The 23,762-nt window shown below is 44.1% G+C and overlaps 2 protein-coding genes across 4 annotated transcripts in view; both read right to left on the reverse strand.

Annotated features, from left to right (window-relative positions):
- Positions 1 to 9,868, reverse strand: part of kcnab2a (potassium voltage-gated channel subfamily A regulatory beta subunit 2a) — a gene marked incomplete at its 5' end in the record, with an annotated part of 103,558 nt that extends 93,690 nt beyond the window's left edge. Inside the window, one exon of the mRNA XM_080461836.1 lies at positions 9,842 to 9,868. The remainder of the gene's footprint in view (positions 1 to 9,841) is intronic.
- Positions 9,869 to 12,247: 2,379 nt separating this feature from the next.
- On the reverse strand, positions 12,248 to 21,784 carry park7 (parkinson protein 7). Of its 3 annotated transcripts, XR_013935295.1 has the most exons (8): positions 21,590 to 21,784; positions 20,702 to 20,803; positions 20,517 to 20,576; positions 19,224 to 19,293; positions 16,625 to 16,711; positions 13,970 to 14,717; positions 13,103 to 13,671; positions 12,254 to 13,034 (listed from the first exon to the last, which is right to left on the reverse strand). XR_013935295.1 is itself a non-coding variant. In XM_080461838.1 (6 exons), exons 1-6 carry the CDS (start codon positions 21,677 to 21,679, stop codon positions 14,557 to 14,559), a joined length of 570 nt encoding a protein of 189 aa, XP_080317964.1. In that variant the 5' UTR covers positions 21,680 to 21,784; the 3' UTR covers positions 12,254 to 14,556. The 3 variants fall into 3 exon arrangements, 1 of the variants encoding a protein (XP_080317964.1); XR_013935294.1 differs by having other exon boundaries at positions 12,248 to 13,034; positions 13,103 to 14,717; XM_080461838.1 differs by having other exon boundaries at positions 12,254 to 14,717.
- Positions 21,785 to 23,762: the final 1,978 nt, after the last annotated feature.

Here is a 23,762-nt window from a genome sequence, read left to right on the forward strand (position 1 = left end):
ATTCTTCAAAGCTTCTGCATCAAAAAGACAGGAGGTAAAAAGTGGCTAAATGAGAGTACTAACACTGTCAAGGACATTATCCATCCTTTATGGGATTTTAATCTTTCTATTTAAAGGCCCGATGAAGCCAATTGAAAATGTTTTTATTGTACTGAATGCACTCCTCTTTTCACCATCATCAGTTCTCCAGTTTGATCCTGTTCAGGGTCGGAGTGCCGAGACTAATACCAGCTAACTATGGGTAAGGGCAGCGTGCGCCCTGGACAGGTCACCAGCACCTTTTATTCTCTATTCTTTGATTAAATCTTGTTCAGTAGAGAAGAGAATTAGTTGCCTACATCCCGACCATGAAATAATCCCTGTGCTTCCGATGACTAGTCCACTTCAGATTACACGCAAGGTCATAGAGGTGCACATAATCCCAAAATATAATACAACATCTAAACATGCACTGAGACTCTGCAGCTGAATCAAGAAATCAATCATCCTATGGGTTTTTTATTTATTTACATTATTTTGTCGAAAGATTTCAAGAAGTCTCCATAAATTGCTTTTAAAGAGAAGTGTTCCTTTTGTGACTGAGGATTAAGTATTTCATCAAACGTCTGCAGGACGACAAAGATGTTCTTTAGAGCAAAACAGAGGGACTTCTTTCAAACGGTGGAGCTTTTTCCTACGGTGCCAAACGTGGAAAATGCTTTCTGGAGATAAAGAAGGACTGACATGGATCCATGTGGAGCGGAAAAGCCTGACAGATTCTTACAGCCACCGAAGGTTCATCATATAAAGAACGTTTCTTATATTACTTTACTTTAACTATAGGTTGCTGATGCGCTTGTCCTTGATTTGTAGAAAATACACAGATTTTATATATAGAAACAACTTTAATGAGCAACTGTTTTTATTTTCAATCCTTTCTTGTCTGTTTTTAGTTTGATTCGATTTCATAGCTGATTATTATCCATCTAGTAACGATGAGGTTAATTATATTTTAACGGACGAATTGTTTCATGGGTCGATCAACTATCCTCAACTGGCATCAACCTTTGATAACTTAAAAAATAAATGTAGGTATACTTTTGACATTGCAGCACAATTTAATACAATTTTAAGTTTTTAAAAAGACTTTAAAACGACTGCTTCCTCCTACAGACCCACACAGCCTCGCCAGTTAGTATTTCTATAAATAGCGCTTAGCGCAACAGTTTGAATGCACTTGGTTATTTGTTCAGTCCCATACTGAGAAGAGTCTGGGATCCGTCGGGTATTGCTGAGGAGGAGGCCATTAGGCTTTTAGTCCGAGCGTCTGCCCGGTCTCACTGGGATCACCACACAGAGCAGAGCATTAAGCATTAGGTAAACAAAATGATCATCTCACAGGAGTTAGGATTGGTTTATGGTCCCTCCAAACCAAGCCATAAACTGTGCCTGTCAAGGTTTTAACTTTCATGTGATCATCCTAACCAAGCATCAACAACTCCTCGGCTGGTTTCCCGCTTTCATTTCCATCGCTGCAGTTATTGTACATCTCCAGTACGCATGGCGTTGACAGTAAATCAAACTGAGCCACAGGTTGAGTCAACCTCAGCTGAATATGGACACTGGCAGGAGACACCCTGGAAAAGCCGGGCAGACAAACACACACCTTCCAATTTACTGGAAATTTCACAGACACCAATCAGCTTAAAATGCATGTTTTTAAGACTGTGGGAGGAAACCAGATCACCCTGAGAAAACTCAGTGGAGGCACAACTCAGCCACAAAACTGCAACCCTGGACATCTCGTCCACAACTACGTTCTTCAGCATTAACGATTTGATGAACTGGATTTCAAAGTATATTTGACACAAAAACATATAGATATAGATATAGAAATAGATATATAATATAGATTTGTTTGAGCACAATAAAAATCAGCTTGATTTATGAGTGGAATGGTCTGAAGTAAAACAAAAACATCAATGTTCCACAATCCACAGTCTGAATCAATGTTTGTTTTATAATTATTTCCCCATATTTCCACCCCATAACTAAGATATGGAAGAATGAGGGAGTTATATAATAGGTTGAGGATTTTGATCCAATACGGATAGGATTTTACCCATTATGCCAATATTTCTTTTTGCATATTTTGACTTCAGGATATTAATATGCGGCTTCCAACCGAGCTCTTCATCAATTCCTAAAATATATTTACATGTACTTGTTCAATTTGTTTACCATTATACTAAATATATATGGACATATAGTAAATATATGAAAATCATATAAAATATCAATTAGAAATAATACGTAAACGTATATTGTACAGGATTTCTTTTCTCAAAGAAATTCTGAAATCTCATCCATGGACGAGTCGTCCTACAATCAGAAACTTCACTCGTACAAAAGGAGACCTTCTCACTGTGAGCTGACAGTGCAAACCACTACACCAGGAAAAACCCTGTATAAAAGCTCCAGCTGTCCCAGATCACCTGAAAGGGTTCAACACTGCACCATGAAAGCTCCTGGACCAGCAGACAGTCCTGGTACGAGTCCCTGGTACGACGGAGATGAGGCTTTCAAACCAACTTTCTTTCAGTGCAAAGTTCTGCTGGTACGACCATGTCTAAGTTCTTTCCACCAACAATAAGACATGAACATTTCTTACAAATGTGTAAGAGTGTCATTTCAGAAGCTGATTTCCTCCCATGTGCTTCAAGGTCGAGGAGAGAAATGGATCCTGCTTCAGTCCCTTTGTGTGACACAAAGAAGCCGAGCGGTCCTGAGACGAGACGGTGCAGATGGGTGGAGCTGACAACACAGAACAATGGCGTGTGAATTAGGGCGGCCACGATTAGTCGACTAGTCACGATTAGTCGGCGAGTCACGATCAGTCGACTATCAAAATAATGGTTTGTAGCAGGCCTCGTGTGAATGGCTAGAAAATGGAATCAGCACACGGCCGCTTGCATTCAGCATGAAGCAAAACATGAAACTATACATCAAGTTATCGCTTTTTAAAGAAAATATCACGAGACTGTCGGTCTCGACCGATCGATGAGCCGCGTTTCAACTCCATCCTGCTTTTCTTCCTCTCCTGTCGGTGTTGGATTTGGGCGATAGCGCCCCCAGACGAGCAGCTGCTGTAATTGCGCGATGCTGTCCGGGAGAGAGCAAACCCAACCAAATGAAGGTGGGAAAACTTCAGTCAAAGTACTCTTGTGTATTTGCTCACATTTAGTAACGTACACAAGAAGAAAAAACATCCTTCCAGTCAGTCAGTCAGTCAGTCAGCTACATGTGATTGTACCTGAGGACAAATCAAACAACCTGCAGGAAGCAGCATCCACATGACTCAGATGAATTCTCAATAAAAAGGAATTTTATCTATTTCAAGCGTCTGAATACGCCAGCAAACTACTATTATTTGTAGCTTGCACATTTGTCCTCGCATGGCCTTGAAATCTTCTTTGTTCGGGAAGCACTAATTAAGAAAAAAAAAAAAAAAAACGTGCAACTCAAGAGCTGCTCAGTTCAGCATTTCTCATTAACCTCCGCATTTGAAACTGTTCCAGATAAAAAGTCTCGGCTGTCTGTGCAATGACCTTGTCATAATCTCTTCTAAAAATAAAAGGACACAAGTTCAACCTGTACTTCACATTTCCAGATACCAGCAGGGTAAGATTTCAAACCATGTCACTGGGAAACAAAACCCCCCCAGAGTCATTTAATTGGGTCAAAATGTATTATAGTATTTAATTAATCAGCATTCCCACAAATAACCTTACTAATAACTAACTGCTCCATGTTTATAAATGGTTATAGTAATAACCACTGTGTGTGTGTGTGTGTGTGTGTGTGTGTGTGTGTGTGTGTGTGTGTGTGTGTGTGTGTGTGTGTGTGTGTGTGTGTGTGTGTGTGTGTGTGTGTGTGTGTGTGTGTGTGTGTGTGTGTGTGTGTGTGTGTGTGTGTGTGTGTGTGTGTGTGTGTGTGCCAAGCTGTGAGGAACCACACTATACGCTGTCCCAGCATGAAGCCCAGTTGGAAATGATGTCTGGTTACAGTATGGAGCGCGTGTTTGTTTGTTGTGTGTCGGTGGAAACACGACAGAAAGAAGCCCTGCGGGGGGGTTGTTTTTGTTTTTGTTTACGACGACGACTCAGCCTGAAGTCTGCTTGTATTTTTACTCTTGTAAACTGGGGCTTCACTGGAGACCGGCTGCATGTCGGCAGATGAAAACCGTTCAAAGTTCAAAACGACCGCGACGCAACTTCCTGTATGTTTGAAAAGGAATTAAATTAATAAATAAATAAAGCCAGGTAAGCATCAGTGTCTCTGGGTAAACGATGTCATGACGGCCTGCGAGCGACGAGCGGTGCTCGCTGCAGTCTACTGTAGGGCCTTATGGCTCTGTAGCACCGACTAGTGGCAGGTGGCTGTATGACAGCTGAGAGGCGATTGAGCTTCTCCGTTGACACGATGCAAATAGCAAATCCGTCGCCTCAACTTTTGAAACTCTGCATGCCAAAACATCCCAAAATCAAAAGTAAAAGCGGCTCAGTCATTAAACAAATTCAAGCTTTTAGCAGGTTTAAGCAAAAGTGCAACAGGAAACCCACAAGGATTGGTAGAGCGCAACGCCGGGACGGATGAAAAACTGTGGGGAGGAAAAAATACTTCAATTTGCAAAATGAAAATCTTGTTGATAAATCGATTGAATAGAATTTTTGCCAGCCCAACCTAAACACAATGTTTGGCTCCGACACATTCAACACAACACATCTAATCCAAAAGTTAGGAGAGTTACTGACTTTATCATCCAGGCCCAATAAATGATATTTTGATTCCACGGCGGGTGAAGAACCAGGGTCAAACCTGTCCAGGAAAATAAATAAAGAAATAAATAAAAAAGCTGATCTGATAAAATCACCGTACTAGTTTGTGAAATCTGTAAAAAGCACTCAGGCGAGCAAATTCCGTCTTTATTGTCTTCAGGCCAGTGCGAGTCAGGGATCTAATCAGGGGCGGCAAAGTGCAGCGCTCTAATTGCATCATTAGCTAAACCAATGAGTCAGTCACAGTGACTTCACCCCCCCCCCCCCACCCCCCACCCCACCCCCATCCCACCCTCCTCTGCCCCGTCCAGAAATATGGAGTCAGGCCTGCAGCTCTTTACTGTACAGCAGCTCAAGCAGAATAATTCTAACATGTTATGTGCAACAGTGCAAAATGTTAACGTTCCAGAAATATCCGACGGAGAGACGCCGCATTAATGAGGCGGCTTTACCGCCGTCACCAAGACCAGATATTTAGGCAACGGCGTTTGTCCGTCCTCCCGGGGACCTGGGACACATCCGGTTCTTCGTTTTGCCAAAAACCGAAATAAACCACAATCGGTCGAGGCGTACGGAGAGTCGGCGCTCAACGGGCGCAGCCGTGGCCGCAAGCCTAAACACACACACACACACACACACACACACACACACACACACACACACACACACACACACACACACACACACACACACACACACACACACACACACACACACACACACACACACACACACACACACACACACACACACACAGGTGTACCGTGGTGATTGGGATGATTTGGATTTTGATGTGATGCGACTTTAACAGTGAACAAATCTCCCGTGACGCGCCGGAATGGGAACACAGCCTCAGTCTTTTCTGGCTCACTTTTGTCTGGCCGTACAATGGCAGATGTAAACAAGAAATAAAGAAATAAAGAAATAAAGAAATAAATAAATAAAAAGCCTTTACTTTAGCTGCTCTTACACGCGGTGACCTCAAACTGCCTGTGCGGTGGTGGTGCGTGCTCCGTGAAGAACGGCTGCCGACTCAAAGTGGCACAAGAGGCCGTTTCCTCGCAATTGAACATGCGGTCTAGCAGAAGACGGCTTGTGTTGCGTTTCCTGTCTCTGTGAAGTGAAAGAGGTGAAGATAACACCTCAGCTTCCTCCTGATTCCGGCGCACCAGTGCACACCAGGGCGCGATCTCCACCGGCCTCCTGTCAATGGCTGTGGTTTTCGGTTTGAAGTTCATCTCGTGTTACAAAATGCCGCCGTCGGCACTCTTCAATAAGAAACACTGAACGCGGTTAGTGATTTGTGTATGAACAGAATATAAAATAGAAACAGAAGCGACTGGATTATTTATGTGTGAACACTCGTTAATATTTCAGCGAGTGTGCGGTGGGCGTTCTCTGTGACTTTGGAACGACGAGGATTTCCCCCCGGAGGTCCGAGGACCGCAGTGCTGACCCGACCAACACCTTCGTCCTGCTGTCACTCGTGATATTCTGTAAAGACGAGCTGCCGAGTACTACCATGATGATTTCACCACTGACGATAAACACCAGTATATTGGGATTTGTACTTCCAGATAACAGTGCTCTCTCTCTTTTTAATCTGCTGCACTACCTGCCTGACCAGGTAGAGCAACATGTAGAGCAGGAAAACACGATGTACTTCAATCCATGCAGTTCTTAATGTATAATACAAATGTTGATGTTGTGATGACGGTGACATTTTGCAGTATGTTGTGTATCCACGACCACAAGGTTAAACCTGGCTCCACAGACCTACTGCATCCAACAAACTGTTGCATCGACGTTTAACGAAGAACAAAACTGATCATATATACTTATATACATATATGTATATATACTATATGAAGACGGATCAGTATGTCACGACACAGCCATGATACTATGACCCACATGGAGCCCGTATTGATCTTACAGGGGGGGGGCTGAGGGGGGAAAAACGCCTATTAATCTATAATGAACCAGAGTCTTTGTGAAAATTATGAGTAAAACATAGAAAAGTGTCGTATTTTCACAAAAATTCAAACATGATTGAATGAAATGTTCTTTTTGGAGATCCTTCATATGCAAACTACAGTTGAATGTCCAAAAAACCACCGTTGCCACCTCCTAAATGGTTTTGAATTTGCAGCGATTTAAAAAAAAAAATTATAATAATCTGACTATTACATTTTCTATTTATTTTAAATTCTGCTAAATCCACTTCCTAAAGGTTCTCCAGCAGTACTACTCGTCCCCATACCTGGACTGACGTCCCAGAAGTGAAGACAGTCTGTCCTCTCGGTCCCTGGCTTGTTTCAGGTTTTAAAAAGTGTGTTGCTCCAACCAGCCAATCAGAAATCAAACCCTATATAGTGTCATCGGGGGTTTAGCCAATCCCAGTCAAGGTAGGCCCTCCCTTTGACTCCTCCCTCAATTAGGCAGCTCTGCTGTGGCACATGGCACCACGAGAGGAAGTACTTCCTCCTCCTCCCAAGATGGGCATGTGTGGGCGGAGCCAGTCCAGCTCACACAGACACAGCAGATTCTGAATGCAGCTCCTATGATCCAATATTCAAATGAGGAAAATCAAGGAGGAGCTGGAAACTTAGAATACTGAAGGTTTCTGGAGCGACCAGACCAGGAGGAGGAGGAGAACAGGAGGAGGAGGAGAACAGGAGGAGGAGATGAACAGGAGGAGGAGGAGAACAGGAGGAGGCGGAGGACAGGAGGAGGAGGAGGAGGAGGAGGAGGAGGAGGTGGAGGTGAACAGGAGGAGGAGGAGAACAGGAGGAGGAGGAGGAGGTGGAGGTGAACAGGAGGAGGAGGAGGAGGAGGAGGTGAAGAGGAGGAACAGGAGGAGGAGGAGAACAGGAGGAGGAGATGAACAGGAGGAGGAGGAGAACAGGAGGAGGAGATGAACAGGAGGAGGAGGAGAACATCTGGAGGAGGAGATGAACAGGAGGAGGAGGAGAACATCTGGAGGAGGAGGAGAACAGGAGGAGGAGGAGGTGGAGGTGAACAGGAGGAGGAGGAGGACAGGAGGAGGAGGAGGAGGAGGAGGTGAAGAGGAGGAACAGGAGGAGGAGGAGAACAGGAGGAGGAGATGAACAGGAGGAGGAGGAGAACAGGAGGAGGAGATGAACAGGAGGAGGAGGAGAACAGGAGGAGGAGGAGAACATCTGGAGGAGGAGGAGAACAGGAGGAGGAGGAGGTGGAGGTGAACAGGAGGAGGAGGAGAACAGGAGGAGGAGGAGGAACAGGAGGAGGAGGAGAACAGGAGGAGGAGATGAACAGGAGGAGGAGGAGAACAGGAGGAGGAGGAGGACAGGAGGAGGAGGAGGAACAGGAGGAGGAGGAGAACAGGAGGAGGAGATGAACAGGAGGAGGAGGAGAACAGGAGGAGGAGATGAACAGGAGGAGGAGGAGAACAGGAGGAGGAGGAGAACATCTGGAGGAGGAGGAGAACAGGAGGAGGAGGAGAACATCTGGAGGACAGGAGAACTTTAAAGCAAATCAGCTGAAAATCCTGAAATTCTCTCAGCCAGGGTTTCTCTTCTGGCTGATCATAATAAAAGTGTGCCTTATCACTTTCCATAGTTGCGTCGTCCTTCAGCATTCGTATCTTTAATGCCAATAGGGCAACTCGTTTTTACTGCAGTGTCACGATCTCAGGTTGGATCCTGTAATATATATCTGCTACTCTTAAAATAGACATTGTGATCCGTCGTAAATAAATCAGAAACAGCAGTGATTTTATGAGGAGAAATCCTCGGCATCAGAGGCGTAGCTGCTCCTGATGAACCAGTGATTCTTTACTCATTTAGTTAAAGTGTCTCGTTTGAATACGAATCCTGACTGGAAGAGAAGAAAGTCGGCTTGAAACAAAATCCCCGATGATGTAACTGTGCTCATTTTGGCTTTAACACATGCATGAGATGTTTATTTAATGTGACTGCAATGCTGGTGGACTGATGGAGGACTGACGGAGAACTGATTGAGGACTGACGGAGGATTGATGGAGGACTGACGGAGGTTGGATGGAAGTCTGACGGAGTGTTGACGGAGGACAAATGGAGGGTTGACGGAGGACTGACGAAGGGTTGATGGAGGATTGATGGAAGGTTGACGGAGGGTTGACGGAGGACTGACAGAGGGTTGACGGAGGACTGATGGAGGGTTGAAGGAGGATTTACGGAGGATTGGTGGAAGACTGACAGAGAACTGATGGAGGACCGATTGAGGACTGATGGAGGGTTGATGGAGTATTGACAGAGGACTGATGGAGGACCGATGGAGGATTGGTGGAGGACTGACAGAGAACTGATGGAGCACCGATTGAGGACTGATGGAGGGTTGATGGAGTATTGACAGAGGACTGATGGAGGACCGATGGAGGATTGGTGGAGGACTGACAGAGAACTGATGGAGGACCGATTAAGGAATGATGGAGAACTGACAGAGGACTGATGGCGAACTGATGGAGGATTGACGGAGGGTTGACGGAGGACTGACTGAGGAATGATGGAGGACTGACGGAGGATTGATAGAGGACTGATGGAGGGTTGACGGAGGATTGATTAGAGGACTGACGGAGGGTTGACGGAGGACTGACGGAGGGCTGATGGAGGACTGGACCTGGCCTCTGCAGCACCGTGAGCCCAGACTGACTGACTGACTGCGGCTGCTGGATGCAGCTTCTGGAGCTGACGTCTCCATGTCGCCTCACATCTGCAGACTCCCGCTTCAAAAGAAGACGGACGCTCGTCTGGAGCCTGAGCGCGGAGCGGGATCGACCTCACCCGGGACATTTATCTCGAGATGTTTTAAATCATCTTCTGATATGAACGGGTCAGTCTGAGACGCTGGTCGGAACGTGGCGGGTTACATTTCGATACGGAGCTGGTTAACCGTCATTAAGGACTGTTCTGTCAACACGCCGCAGGAGGACAGAACGAGCTCGAGAGCAACAGAAGCGTCTGTCTATAGCGCGCGTCAGTGAAAACGACCTGAAACGCTCCTACCTTGGGCGAACTGCTCCTCTTCCTTCCTCACAGTGTGAAGCGCCTCCGGATTCTGACACGGCGACCACGCGCTGCGACTAAGCCCCGCCCCGCTGGCTCCAGGCAGGTCCGTGATTGGTCCGTCAGAACCCGACTGCAGCCGGATCCCGGACGCTCATTGGTCGGAATCCCTGCCAATCCATTTGGATCCTGCTTCCCGCGTCCCGCGCTCACAATACATTACATCAGTGCTGTCAAACGTGTGGCCCGCGGGCCGGAGCCGCCCGGTAGAGGGCGCAGTGCCGGGCTCCAGGATGACCTTGCAAACTGTTGAAGCAGACTTTATCAAATATATAAATATATATGGATGAAGATATAAAGAAAGCTCAACTGTCACACTCCCTCTTGTTTCTTGGTGTGGATGGGATCTGAATTAAGGATTTACTTAAAAATGTCCTGCCATAATATATATATATTTTCATTTTGGTGATCAGATCAACCGAAACCATGTTAATGTTGTAAACGGGCCGTCAGTGTTCTGAGTCAGAGGAAACAAAGGGAAGTAGCTTTTAGTTCCTGTGGAACAAACTCCCTGAAACACTCACTTCTTTTAAATCTTATTATTGGCTCAGCCTTTCCCATACACACTGGATTTGTCTGATTCTATTACCTTTATCTTAATGAAGCTTTTCATTTTTTAATCGCCTTGTTTTAACGCATTTCCTTTATTTCTGTGTGAAGCTGTGACTGGCCTTGTGTCTGACTGAGTTTTCTATCCATTCAGAGGAGACACACGCTGAACGTATTAAAATCACAAATCATCTTTGAACCAACTTTAGACTTTGAGCCGATTGTGGATTATTTTGGAAATCAAACCCACAACCTTTAGCTGCTTCTTTCAACATTTCTCTGGGTTTTCCACCATAACACGATACTCAACTTGTGCTTATTTCCCTTCGTATTGTAAATCTAAAGTTTGATATTGAATCATAGGTTCACGCGGCCGATTTAAAGGGTGGCGGTTTAAAGGTCGAGCTGCCGTCGTCTCATGCGTTCGGTCTCACTCGGGATCGAATCGGGCTGGACGTGGCCCCTGAACTAAAACGAGTTTGACGGGATATATTTAGGCGTCAACAGCCACTGCAGGCATGTGAAGACAAGCCACGGTGACCTCCACTTTTAACCCCTTCAATCCCACCGCCGACACTCCGGGGTCCGTTTTTAATGGGCTTTGTTATATGGAGGGCCACTGAGGTGTTGTTGTTGTCAGCTCCGGGCAGACGTTTAAATTTACACCGAGTCAAAACCATCAGTCCCATTAAAAATGTGCATCTGTGTCACGAGGTCGCCGTGAAAGACCGGATCGGTTTACTGACGCCTCCGGAGGAACGAGCGTCTCTGAGTGGAAACCGTGACTTCATGCAGTTGGTTCTTTTATTCACTTCGAACAATCAGAAGAGTTTCCACACACAATCGTCGTCCCTTCAGGTCAACAAATAACCAATAAAGTTAAGATTAAAGCAAATAAATTTAAATAAATGTAGACCCATGAATACTTTAAGTCTCTGCACTCTTCACATGGTACTTTATTGAATTCTTTATTTTGAAGTTTATGCATTATAACTGCAAATAGCTTCAATAATCACGTTTAACACTTTTAAGTTTTTATAAACAAAATAAAAGGGTATTTATTACGTCAGGGGTTTGGACTTCAATCATATGTTTCTTTAAAGAAATCACCTAAAACATTTCAAACTTATATTTTCTTTCGTTTCTTGGTCAGTTTGCTTAAATACTTTTGTTTTATTGGTGGGAACAGATTTTTTTTTTTCAAAATTACAAAAATGCAGTGAAATGAAATAACCTCAGTTACTTCAGTTTTCATTTTTATTTGACTCTTTTCTATAAGCTCTTTGGTACTTTAATCCTGTTAAAATGACTGTTAAATAATATTTTGCAGAATTAGTTTATACCAGTTAATATTTTTCCCATTTGAAATAAGTCTAAAGTAATATCTAAATTATTTTATATTTTGCGTCGTAATTTTTATTTCAATACTTTAAAATCCAGGCGCAGTTTAGCTTTTACGTTGCAAGTGTCACTTTATCAGTGTGTTGCTTACGTACTTTAGTATCTTTACTTTATTTGGCAAAATTGGACAAAAACTATCAATGAAAAAATGTTCAGAAAGTTTCTTTGGCTGAAATGGTCTTTTCTTTCTGTTCGTCTGAAGTGATTTACAACTTAATACAAATCAAAATGTCGCCCTGGTGATCAATTAAACACAACGGTTACTGTCATGAGGAGCATTTCGGGCCCAGAGGCAGAAAGTTCTGATATAAACCCTCAAGAAAAATAGGTTCACTTAAATACTCTGGTTCCTTTGTATGTCTGTTTCTGGAATTCCATTTGAACTCTTGAATCATTCAGGATGGTTTACTCCACTTTTATTCACAACTCAACATTTCAATCCATTCCACATCTTTAACATTTATTCATTTTCTCTATATACTTTAAATATAGTCATCTCAAACTTTACTTTCCATCTCACTGCGTTTGTTTAATTATGCTGCTACTTTTAAATAATCAATCATTTGCTATTTTTACCCAGTTTCTAATTATTTCATCCTGGCGTTTTCAGGCGTGCTTTAATCTCCACTTTTAATTGTATTTCTCCGAGTACTACTATGAATGTGTGTGTGTGTGTACAAATATACATGCATGTGAAGATGAATGCAGTGTTTATTTTTGCTCTCATGATTTCCTGCAAACCACTTTTGAGTTACCGTCTGAAACATGCTGCTTAAAGGAGGAAATTAATGTGCAACCTTTAACTCCTTTAGGAAGCCAGGAAGTCTCCCAACACCTTTCTTTAACTCCTTTAGGAAGCTTCCTAACACCTTACCCTACCTCCTTTAGGAAGCCTCCTAACACAGTTAGGAAGCCTCCTAATACCTTTCCTTAACTCCTTTAGGAAGCTTCCTAACACCTTTCCTCAACTCCTTTAGGAAGCCTCCTAACACCTTTCACTAACTCCTTTAGGAAGCTTCCTAACACCTTACCCTACCTCCTTTAGGAAGCCTCCTAACACAGTTAGGAAGCCTCCTAATACCTTTCCTTAACTCCTTTAGGAAGCTTCCTAACACCTTTCCTCAACTCCTTTAGGAAGCCTCCTAATACCTTTCCTTAACTCCTTTAGGAAGCTTCCTAACACCTTTCCTCAACTCCTTTAGGAAGCCTCCTAACACCTTTCACTAACTCCTTTAGGAAGCTTCCTAACACCTTACCCTACCTCCTTTAGGAAGCCTCCTAACACAGTTAGGAAGCCTCCTAATACCTTTCCTTAACTCCTTTAGGAAGCTTCCTAACACCTTTCCTCAACTCCTTTAGGAAGTCTCCTAATACCTTTCCTTAACTCCTTTAGGAAGCCTCCTAACACCTTACCCTACCTCCTTTAGGAAGCCTCCTAACACAGTTAGGAAGCCTCCTAATACCTTTCCTTAACTCCTTTAGGAAGCTTCCTAACACCTTTCCTCAACTCCTTTAGGAAGCCTCCTAACTCCTTTCCTCAACACCTTTAGGAAGCCTCCTAACACCTTTCCTTAACTCCTTTAGGAAGCCTCCTAACACCTTTCACTAACTCCTTTAGGAAGCCTCCTAACACCTTTCACTAACTCCTTTAGGAAGTCTCCTAACACCTTTCCTTCACCTGGTGATGTCATCCAGGGGGTTAAGGAGACGTGGATAGGAAAGGAGACAGGAGGGACCGCCAGTGTTTTAAGTTTCTCCACCAGAATCCACACAGGAAACATGAAACTATTTAGGACCCAGCTGAAGTTGTTGAAGTTCCTCTGGAATACGAAGGAAATGGATCATCACACTCAGACCAACGTGTATCTTCAGTCTTCATATTCCATGAAAGGTTTGTTGATATTTTAGCGTCACGAAAACGCCCAAAGCAAAATCCCGTTTGTTCACTCAATCTCACTGGAAAAACCCTGAATGATCAGTTTCACAACATCTCATCTATTGTCGTGGCTTAAACACTCAAAATAAAGACACAAAGTGTGTTTTGTTTTTGCGTTAAATCGGTCGAATGTTGATCTTGTCGCTTGAGCTGCTGCTATTAGAGTAACTTAAAAAACTAACTTTCTCTTTGAACTTTTCCCCGAGTCACTTTTCACTTGGCGGTCTGGCCGGACTGGAGCCTCACAGGCCAGTTTGGTTCCTCACGGGCCAGTTTGGTTCCTCACGGGCCAGTTTGGTTCCTCACGGGCCAGTTTGGTTCCTCACGGGCCAGTTTGGTTCCTCACGGGCCAGTCTGGTTCCTCACGGGCCAGTTTGGTTCCTCACGGGCCAGTTTAGTTCCTCGGGCTTTATGTTTCACACTTCTGAACTATTTCTGGTCACAGAAACACAAATATTCATCACACCAGTGTTGTAATGAGAACATGTCTTTGTTACTGAGGAAGCAGAAGAAGCGACAAACAGGAACCAGTTCCTCGCGTGGAGAACACGATACAGTGAAGATGTGGGTTTTATTTGGGTGTTAAATAAGGCGGCGAGCCTTCGGTTGGCCGCGGAGGAAGACTATGACCCGTCAGGACAGAAACAGACGTGTGTCCTCTGGGGACGAGGATTTGTCAGCAGTGACTCGGCCACGTCGGATTAGCCGTCTCGCTGCTGCCAGACTCGGACGGCGCTGCTCGCAGGATTTTAAACCAACATGACTGCAGTCAGTCTTTCATAATCAGAGGAGCCTTAACTTGAGCTGCAACCTCAGCCCCCATCAGCTCCTCTACGATCGTCAGGGCGAACTCGAAGCTGGTTCCTGGCCCACGGCTGGTGATGTAATGTCCATCCTTCTGTACTCGAGCCTCTGAATATTTATAGTGGTCTAAAATAAGACAAAGAGCAACAGCGTAAGGATAATAACAATGAGAGCACTTGAAGCCACAGACATTCAAACGGTGTTACAGCAGCGTCACTTCACACGGAACGAGATTCATTAAAAAGTTCATTTAGGTGATTTTCAGTCCGTCACGCCGACGAACAAACAAGGACGCTGCAGCGAAGACAACATGACTGCAGTGTTCAATAAGTATCCCGAGTCCCTGAGAACTTCACCAGAAGTACAGCTTCCAATTAGAGCAGGTCCCACAGTTTGAGATTATCAGACTAATCTAAGGCTTCGTTCACACGGCAACGTCTCAACAGCCTCATAAAAGAAAAAAACCTTTATACCGACAAGGATGTAGTTAGTCTGCCGGGACACGGGAGGGCGCTGTCACGTATTTTTATAATGAAAACTATGCATTGTATAAAAACTAATCGGATACAGTGGATCTGCACACCGGTGTCGTGCAAACGGAATTGAAACGTTTTTTTAATAAGACCAACTATGAAAAGTAAACAAATCTTTAGGTTTTTTTTGGTTCTGCCTCAAACACTAACATTTCCCTCTCACACTTAACTTAAAAGGAAGATGAAGCTTTAGAGCCTCCATCTCCAAGGGAATTCAGCGTCATTGTTCTTTTCCATAATCTTTTATTCCATTAAACCAGACTGAGCTATAAAATGTAATTCCTCCTCACCGTCTGTGTCCCTGCCGTTGGGATTGTTGATCAGAAAGAGGAAGTTTCAGTATAAAAACACTGCAGTCGAGCTTCCCTAATAAATCGAACAACACTTCAGCACAGATCTGAGGAACACTTGCATGTTTTACGCCCGTATTGTAAAGCCTGCGAGTCAATTCTTTACTGGTATTTTCAGCAAATTTGAACCAGAACCTGTTTCACATCCAATATATGCTGCTTAACTTTTTTTTATTTTATTAAATTGGGAGACATAAAGCTCAGAAATCTGGCTGTACATGTGTCTGACATTGTGCATGATGGCTTCCGTCCTCGCTTCCACCCTCTGCCGACTTATTCCCACGACGCTGCTCACGTTTTTTTTTTTTAATCAGCTTCACCACGGAAAACGAAACACAGATTATCCACCTCTGATGACCCACTTTGAGTGTTTTCACCTCTGAGTGCTCTCCTTCAGCACACTGACACGTTTCTCTACAGAGCCAGAACAGCACCGCCTGCTGGCCTGTGCATGTCATTACAACTACTACTGTTCTGATTTCAAGGTCCCTCTTATTGTCCACTTTTAACAACAGTTTCACTTTAGGTGTCAGAGGTCCAACGGCATTCTGTTCAAAGTGTATTTCCCAAAATTCAGCCTTGGTGCTGAGTTTCAGTCTAAAAGTCCCTCTGGTGAGCTCTACGGAGAACAGGCTGTTTCTGTGTGTGTGTGTTATTACTGTTAAACAATTATACAGTGAATTTTCCATCATACGGGATCTCTAAATCAGGAAATATTAAATACACTGCGTTTGTGGCCGTGTCAGACTGGAGACGAGTAAATGTCGAAACATGGATCTGGAGTTTAAATCTGCGGTCTTAAGTCTGACAGTGAGAGCCGTTCATGGACGGACGTGTGACCAGCCGGCCTGCAATCCTGTTCCGACCTCTGCTGGGCTCATCACACGCCACAGCCGCCTGCTACTAGAAGCTGCAGCTTTTAATGCAGCAGAAAAAGCTGCATTAAAACAATAATCAGGAGTAAAATGTTCCACATTTTCATCTTGTTCACACACAGAATTTTTCTCTACACATAAATTCCACTTTGCTTGCTTAGTTTCCTGGATGCACAGGTTGTGTATGCAGACGACACCGTTCTTACAGATGGAAGCACGTTGAACCAGACGTCGGTTAACCAGCATGAAAAGAGACGGAGACTGTTGTTCTTTACCTCCAGCCATCATCTTCTCCTTCATGCCGGGGTGTGTGGTGACCGTGCTGCCGTAGCCGATACCGTGAGCCAGAAGAGCGGTCGGACCTGCAGAAAGACGCAAAGCTGTTTAACGATCTGAGCTTTATTTTCAGGGAGGGTGCTTGAATTTATCATTTTAAGGCACAAAATGAGCAAAAAGTGAGAGCTTCTGCTTCCTTGTTTCTAGATGACTTCGGTGTTGCTGTGTTGGTTTTGACCTCAGGTAACCGAGGTGAGACATGAGGAGGGTCCCGATATAGTGATGATAATCACAGCTGGTATATTTATCTATTTCACACAACCTGAAACTGGATTTCTGCAAAGAATTCGAACCCTTGAACTTCTTACTGCCTCGTCAACGCAATTTATTGGCTCTTTTACTAAAACAGCGACCTCCAGTGGATGGATTAGGAGCAGCAGTCACTTATTTCAAAATTGGAGTTAATTTCTTTTTACTTAATTTAACATTTTGCAAGGTCATTCTGCAATATGGATTAAAACTCTTTGCGGGTTAAATTTGCCCGATTGTCCACACGTTTGCGCTCGCTGGGTTAGAAATATAAAGGTTGAGGCTCTTGTAGGGACGACCTCTGATAAAGGGACAATCCAGAAGTTGCTGGGTTGCGTGTGTCAGCTCCGCCCTTCGTCTTTTTGAACTTCAAACAAGGTTACAGCTTAAAACAAGTTCAGAAAAAATAAATTATGCAGATTTCTCCTGATAAAATAAAAGACATGTATAAAATATCTGATGCTGCCACCCTGTCCTGAAGGTGTCCTCAACTGAACCGTGGTTTCTGAGAACACCGCTTCAGACTCAATGAAGAGACAGCAAAAAGAAGACATCGACTGCTTGCTGCATTAACTTTGGAAATGTCCTCCCACCGCAGTGAGCTCATCCCCGAAAAACTGTTAATAAATAGAAAGTTATTGATTATGCTCCTTGGCTGCATGCCCATGAAGTCTAAAGGTTTCACTGCCAGTTAGAGCCGAGCTGCTCCGGTTACAGCCAGAGGACGCTCGTCTGGGTGAGGGAGACCTTCTGAGGGCCGGACACAAACTGCAAGGACGGACATCTTTCTCACATCTCGTACGTCCTGAAAAAAAAAGATACTGAAAAAGCTCAAGGTTGGTGTATTATAATACCACTCATCTTATATAACACCATCCAAAGGCTTCTGATTGTGATGTATTCTGCTGCAGAGGTAAAACTCCACCCAAACACACGGCCAGATTTTATTATGGACCGACTGCAGTGTAAAGGAGGTGGAGGAGGTCCTGGTAGTGATGGAAGTGACGGCTGGCTCCTCCACACAGGGAACTGATCTTAACATTACGTCTGTGTGTGTGGCCTCAGAGCGCAGAAGACGACGTGAAGTCACGCCGAGCAGAACGCCATCTACACACGGCACGCCAGTCAGCACCCAGGTTGCCAGATGTGACTCACTGTTTCCAGCCCAAACAAGGTGAAACACAAACACCTCAATAAAATCCAGCCACGATCTCAGCCTGTGTAGGAATCATGTTAAAACTGTAATATTTGTAGTAAAGAACACAACATAAACACATGAATGCACTAGAAAAACAAAGTTTAACGGTAAGAGGATTTGGCTCTTCAATTGGGGGATACCGGTCATATCTGGCAACACAGGTCAGCTTGTACATTCATTTTCAAATGTTTGTTAAATACGAGCAACTCTGAACTCTGCTCTCAGCTGTTCTGCTCCATGATCAAGTCCTGTATTATCAACTCCTTTTTTTAAAGACATGTTGAGATAATATCTCAGACGTTACAGTGGAATAAGTCTTTCAGTCGACCTTCTGGCTGGCAGGTTCATTAAACTCCCTGTGAAGATTTCTGTCATTTCTAGAAAACCCTTCAATCCACTTGGCAGCATTGGTCCCTCGTCTCTGTTCAAAACGCCCTTCCCCTCGTCCCCTCGTCCCCGTGTCCTTTCTGCACACGAGGAACCCGTCAAATCAAAATGCCAGCGACTGGAGGTTCAGCCTGGGACACTTATTAATCACACCTTCACCCCTTTCTTCTCCAAATGCCAAGGGGGATTCTCCAATGACCAGAACTTAACCAGGCGTGTCGTGTCTGAATGGCGTGTACGTTTCAAATTGTGGTTAAGGTGCGCGCTAAATTCACTTCAGGGTTCATCCAACTACTAAAATACCAGAAAATGTCCTGTTACCAATGGCGCCAAGTGTAAAAACTGCATCTTGTAATTCCGGTTGCGAGGTGCGATCTAAATCCTATTTAGCGGTTACGACGTTGGAACATCTAAACACAGAACATCCCACCTTCAGCTCCTTCCAGTTAAAAATGTTTATGGGTTACATGGTTTATTAATTTATATCATCAAATGGTTCAATTTGATTTGGGAAATTGGCGTGAGCTGCATTTTCAATTACTTACGCGGACGGTATTTCACCTCAGAAGAAGCTGCACTGTTTTTAGATTACTTGATTAAAAGCAGCATGAGGGTCGAGCTGAAGGTCCTGAACTGGAAGCAACAGAGAGCGGAAGCTGGGGTTTTTTATACAATCATGGCTGTGGTTTGTTTTTAATAACTACCTGCACAGATGGCTGCGATCAGGCCTTTCCTCCCATCCTGATCCTTCAGCACCTCCTTCACAGCAGGAGACTGCAGAAACAAAACAAAACAAAACAAACAGAGGCACGGTGACTCAGATGCATGTGATTTAATGATGTGAATGTGAACAAATACTAAGATATCTGAAAATCAGGAGCAACATTTGAAAACACGTCAGGCATGAAAGAAGCTGCTACACAGAAATTACACGTCAGTCAACCCAAGAAAAAAAGAAAGAAGTAAATGTTATCAGATGGACTCCCATTAGGTCACAAAAGAACCACAGACGAAGATCAATATCAGCTTAGTTGTTTTACATCTTGGGAATATTTTTCCAGCTCCGCCTCGTCATCAAACAGAGTAAGAAGTGACTGAGTTGCTCTCTTCTCAGAGCCTGACTCCATTTAAAAAGAAAGAAAGAAATAACTTCACCCGACAGAAAACAAGATCTGCTGCTTCTCATCTGTGACACGTCGGGACTTCTCCCTCGTCACCAAAGTGTGCGACGCCACTATCAAAGTCACATAACAACCAAAACGGGCCGACCAATTAAGGCAGCGGTGGATCAGAAACTCCCGTGTTCTGTCGGGGAAAATTACAGTTTATTTTTAAGATCACAGTCTGGATGCTTTGAAGGGAGAGAAGAGCAACGCAGCTGCTGCAGACAGAAAGAGAGGAGAAGATAAAGAAGGCTTCACAAGGTCTGTATTTTCTGGACTATAAGTCGCGCTTGTAAATAATTGGTGTATAAAACTATTAGGCTTCTTTCTTTTCTTCATCACAGAGTTTCTCTGTATTTCCTCACACACTCCGAACTCTTTCTAGTGCACATTCTGTCATTCACAGATTCTGCTGTGTGTCTTCCTTTCTTGTGACATTTTACTTTGCTGTGAATCAAATTTGGTCGTAATGGAAGAGTGGAGGTTTTTCTTGATAGTACTGGAGCAGCATTGGGTTGTAATACAGGGACATCTAGTGGTTCCAGAAGGTACGTAGCAGAATTTTGATGCATAGGTGGCTTCTTCAATAAAATAAGTACAACTTCAATCATATTTTATAGGCAAGTTTTTTTTTAAATCCCTCCAACTTTCCATCATGAGTTTTTAAAACTGCATTCTTCTTGAGTTTAAAGAGGGATGATGTCCGACAGCTCTGTAGCCCCAACGAGTGGCGGGCAGCTGCAGTACAGTTAAACAGGGTCTTGTGCATCAAATACAAGCATCCGTACTTCTACTTAAGTAAAAACAGTGAGCCCTTCTGCCAGCTCTGCTCACCTCGGCCAGATTCTGAGCTCCTGGCATTCCTCCGGGCAGAAGCACCACATCAAAAGGACCCTGAGAGACAAAACACTGTCCTGTGAATTTCCAGTAAGAGTATACTACAATTTGTTGTTCATTATGAAGCAGAGATGTGTAAGGTGCAGTGGGGATTGCAGTGGGGGGGTGTTGGTGATCTCCACCTGTTTGCTGGCTTCCTCCAGGCTGGCATCGGGGCAGATGACGACGTTTCTGCTGCACTGCACCGGCTCCTTGCCAGTCAGGCCAGCAACAGTCACCGCTATCTGCAGGTTTGGACAGGAGACGGTGACCAGAGCTGCAGGGGCGCCATGAAACACACCATGATGTGCATATCTGCTGACAAAGACCAAGGCTGGTGGTGGACCAGGATGCCCGTGGCTCACGGTTTAAATTGGCCTGTGAGGACATTGTGGTGAAGTACAAGTACCTGGTCGGGGCACATCTTGACAATAAACTGGACTGGGTGAGGAACTAGAGGAACACAGAGCTCTATGAGAACGGCTAAAAACATTAATGTGAATTATGTAATTGGATCCAGTTTCATTAGATATTTAACTTTTCTATTTATTCCGTGTGGAGCAACGTTTCCCTGTAGGAGTAATAAAGTATTTTCATTTTATTCTATGAGACCACGTGACTTCCGGTCTGCAGGATGCGTTTGATATCAGGACTGTATCCAGTGACAGTTTGACATTTAACTTGGCCTTTTCTCTCCTCACAGGCTCTAAGTGCGTCAACAGTTGGCAGACAGAGTAAAATGGAAGAAAATAAACTAACTCCTCCTGATGCAATAAAATAAACATTTGCAGATGAGGCTGTTTAATCGATGTTTAGCATGTCAGTACTAAATTTAGCCCAATCACGGAATTAAATAATTCCTGTTGTGATCATGCAAAGTAACAAGCCCCAAACACCACCAAGGCCTAATAAACACATCGTTTGTGTTATTTAAAAGGAATCTGCTGAGGACTCTGGTGTTATGTGTTGTTCCTCTGTGCTAACATGTGTTAGCAGACTAGCCGCTAACGAGCTAACGGCTCGTGACAAACCCCGGCTCTGCGCATGATGTCCACCGGGATAACCGTCTCCATCTCCTCGGCTCCTTTGGACAGGATCACCAGCGCTCTCTTCCCGGCCATAGTCGCCTTGTGCTCGGGCTGAAGTCAGGTGCAAAGACGCTGCAAACTTCACTGCGCAACTTCCAGAGGCGTGCAGTCAGGAGCGGGGTTGCCAGACTCTGACACGTCATCCCCCATTTGAAAAAAAAAAAAGAAAGTCAACGTTCCTTGTTTATCTCCATATTTGTGCACAATTTTGCGGAGTTTCGTCCAACAAAGTGAACCACAGCATGTGAAATACATCAGTTGTGTATTTTGAGCAAGTAAATTCAGTCTCCTGCGGCCTGTTCTGCTCAAACAATCTGATAAATAAAGGCAACAAAATAGTTCGAATATTGTTCTTCAGGAGAGTTTTAAAATTGCAAAAACACAGCATAAAAGCTCAGTTTTGCAATTAAATGTCATATAGTGTATTGATTAGCACTCATAGAAGGACTTTCTCCAGGTTTGAGTCTCTGTTGGGCTTGAAGGTATTTCCATGTGGAGTTTGCACATTCCCCTGTGTGTGTATTGAAGAGATTAATGAGTCTAGATTAACTGTAGATGTGATTGTTAAAGCATTTTGTCTCTCTGTCTTCGCTCTGTAATGGAATGACGACGTGTCCAGGTTACCAACCTTCACCTGTGGTCAGCTGTGATCCGGACACCGGAGTAAAGCTCAGGTCAACTTGTTTGGGTGGTTTGGTTTTGGTTTGGTGTCCACACACACTTCTTTTCTACAAATCCAAACAAAACCTACGCTCTGTGTCCAAACAGAAGCCCCCTGGAGGGGCTTTCTTTCTTTCTTTCTTTCTTTCTATGAGAATAAATAAAAATGCTGATAATATGATTATAAATCGAGGTCAAGGGGTGAAGAGTTAGAGTCCACCTGGACTCTACTTCAGCATGTTCTACCATTAAATGAACTGAGAGGATTAAATAGCAGCACAGTGAAGTAGCGGTTAGCACTCTCCCCTCACAGGGTTTGATTCTTGGCGTGTAGTTCGTATGTTCTTCTTTCCTCCAGAGCTGCAGTCTGAAAACGTGCTTGAATCAGAATAACTGCATTAGTGTTGTCTCTGTGAGTCTAACCTGTCTTCACCATCTGTCCCAGCCACCCCGAATGAGATCAAATTATATAAATGGTAAAAGGAGATTGATGCTTTTAAACTGCACTTCACATCTGCTGCCAGCAGGTGGAGAAATAACCCAAAGGTTCAGGAGAAGGTCTTCATAGAAACTTGTTCAAAAAACATTTCTTTTGAAAAGTGATGATCACGACTTTCTTAAAACCACCGACTCTGGAGAGAGTATAAACCGTCATTTAAAAGTATTATTAGTCGAGTAATCTCGGGCTTATCTGTGATTGAAGGGAAAATACAGAAGCATTAGATGAATATCTGAACATGTTTGGTTTGGAAAACAGATCCTCCAAGGTCACAAAGTTCTCCAAAGATCTGTGTGAGAACTTCTGCGCCAAAACTCTTAAGACAGTGAGGGAATACGGTATTCCAGTGTAAATCCTAGACTTAATGTCTGGGGCTTTAGTGTGCTGGCACACATCTTAATGTGGCTGTGCACATTCTGCTGCTGAAATTCACTTTGGTATTTGTGCGACAAACTAGAGCCCAGTGAAACGGCGGATTAGACGGAAGCGTAGGGGGTGCTGGCAGCAGGTTGTTTATTGCGTGCCTGTGAGTGAATTTAAGCAGCGGCGGTGATTACCAACATATGCGGCTGGGGATCAACTCAACCAGACCCGCGATGGCGCCGGAGCTCATTTCCATACATTAATTCACTTATGTACGTTTGCTAATTCCCCTCGGTATGTAATCGTAAAGTGTCCCATCACACTGAGGAAATGTCTCAAAGTGACGCAGCGGCGAGGACGACGCCGGGAAGAAAGGCCCCCGGACTAACAAGTGACAAACACAATTACTGAACTGTTTGCTGCGTTTCACCTTCTCATCCCGAGGTTCAAGTCTCGGCTGGAGACCGAGGCCAAAGCACGGAAAACAATAACATCCTATTAGGTTCAAGACTTTACACTTTCAAGTGTTTCCTTCTTTCCCCTCAAACAAAACCACCAACAAGGAGCCACTGATCAATGAGCCTCATCATCACT

Source organism: Lipophrys pholis (assembly GCF_963383615.2).
Source record: "Lipophrys pholis genome assembly, chromosome: 4".
NCBI classification, from domain to species: domain Eukaryota; kingdom Metazoa; phylum Chordata; class Actinopteri; order Blenniiformes; family Blenniidae; genus Lipophrys; species Lipophrys pholis.

Coding starts and splice junctions, on each gene's coding strand:
- park7 (XM_080461838.1), bottom strand. CDS start 21,679: ATGGCCGGGAAGAGAGCGCTGGTGATCCTGTCCAAAGGAGCCGAGGAG. Junction 19,294..20,516: donor GAGCTCAGAATCTGGCCGAG/GTGAGCAGAGCT, acceptor TTGTTTCTGCAG/TCTCCTGCTGTGAAGGAGGT. Junction 14,718..16,624: donor GGAGAAGATGATGGCTGGAG/GTAAAGAACAAC, acceptor GTCTTATTTTAG/ACCACTATAAATATTCAGAG.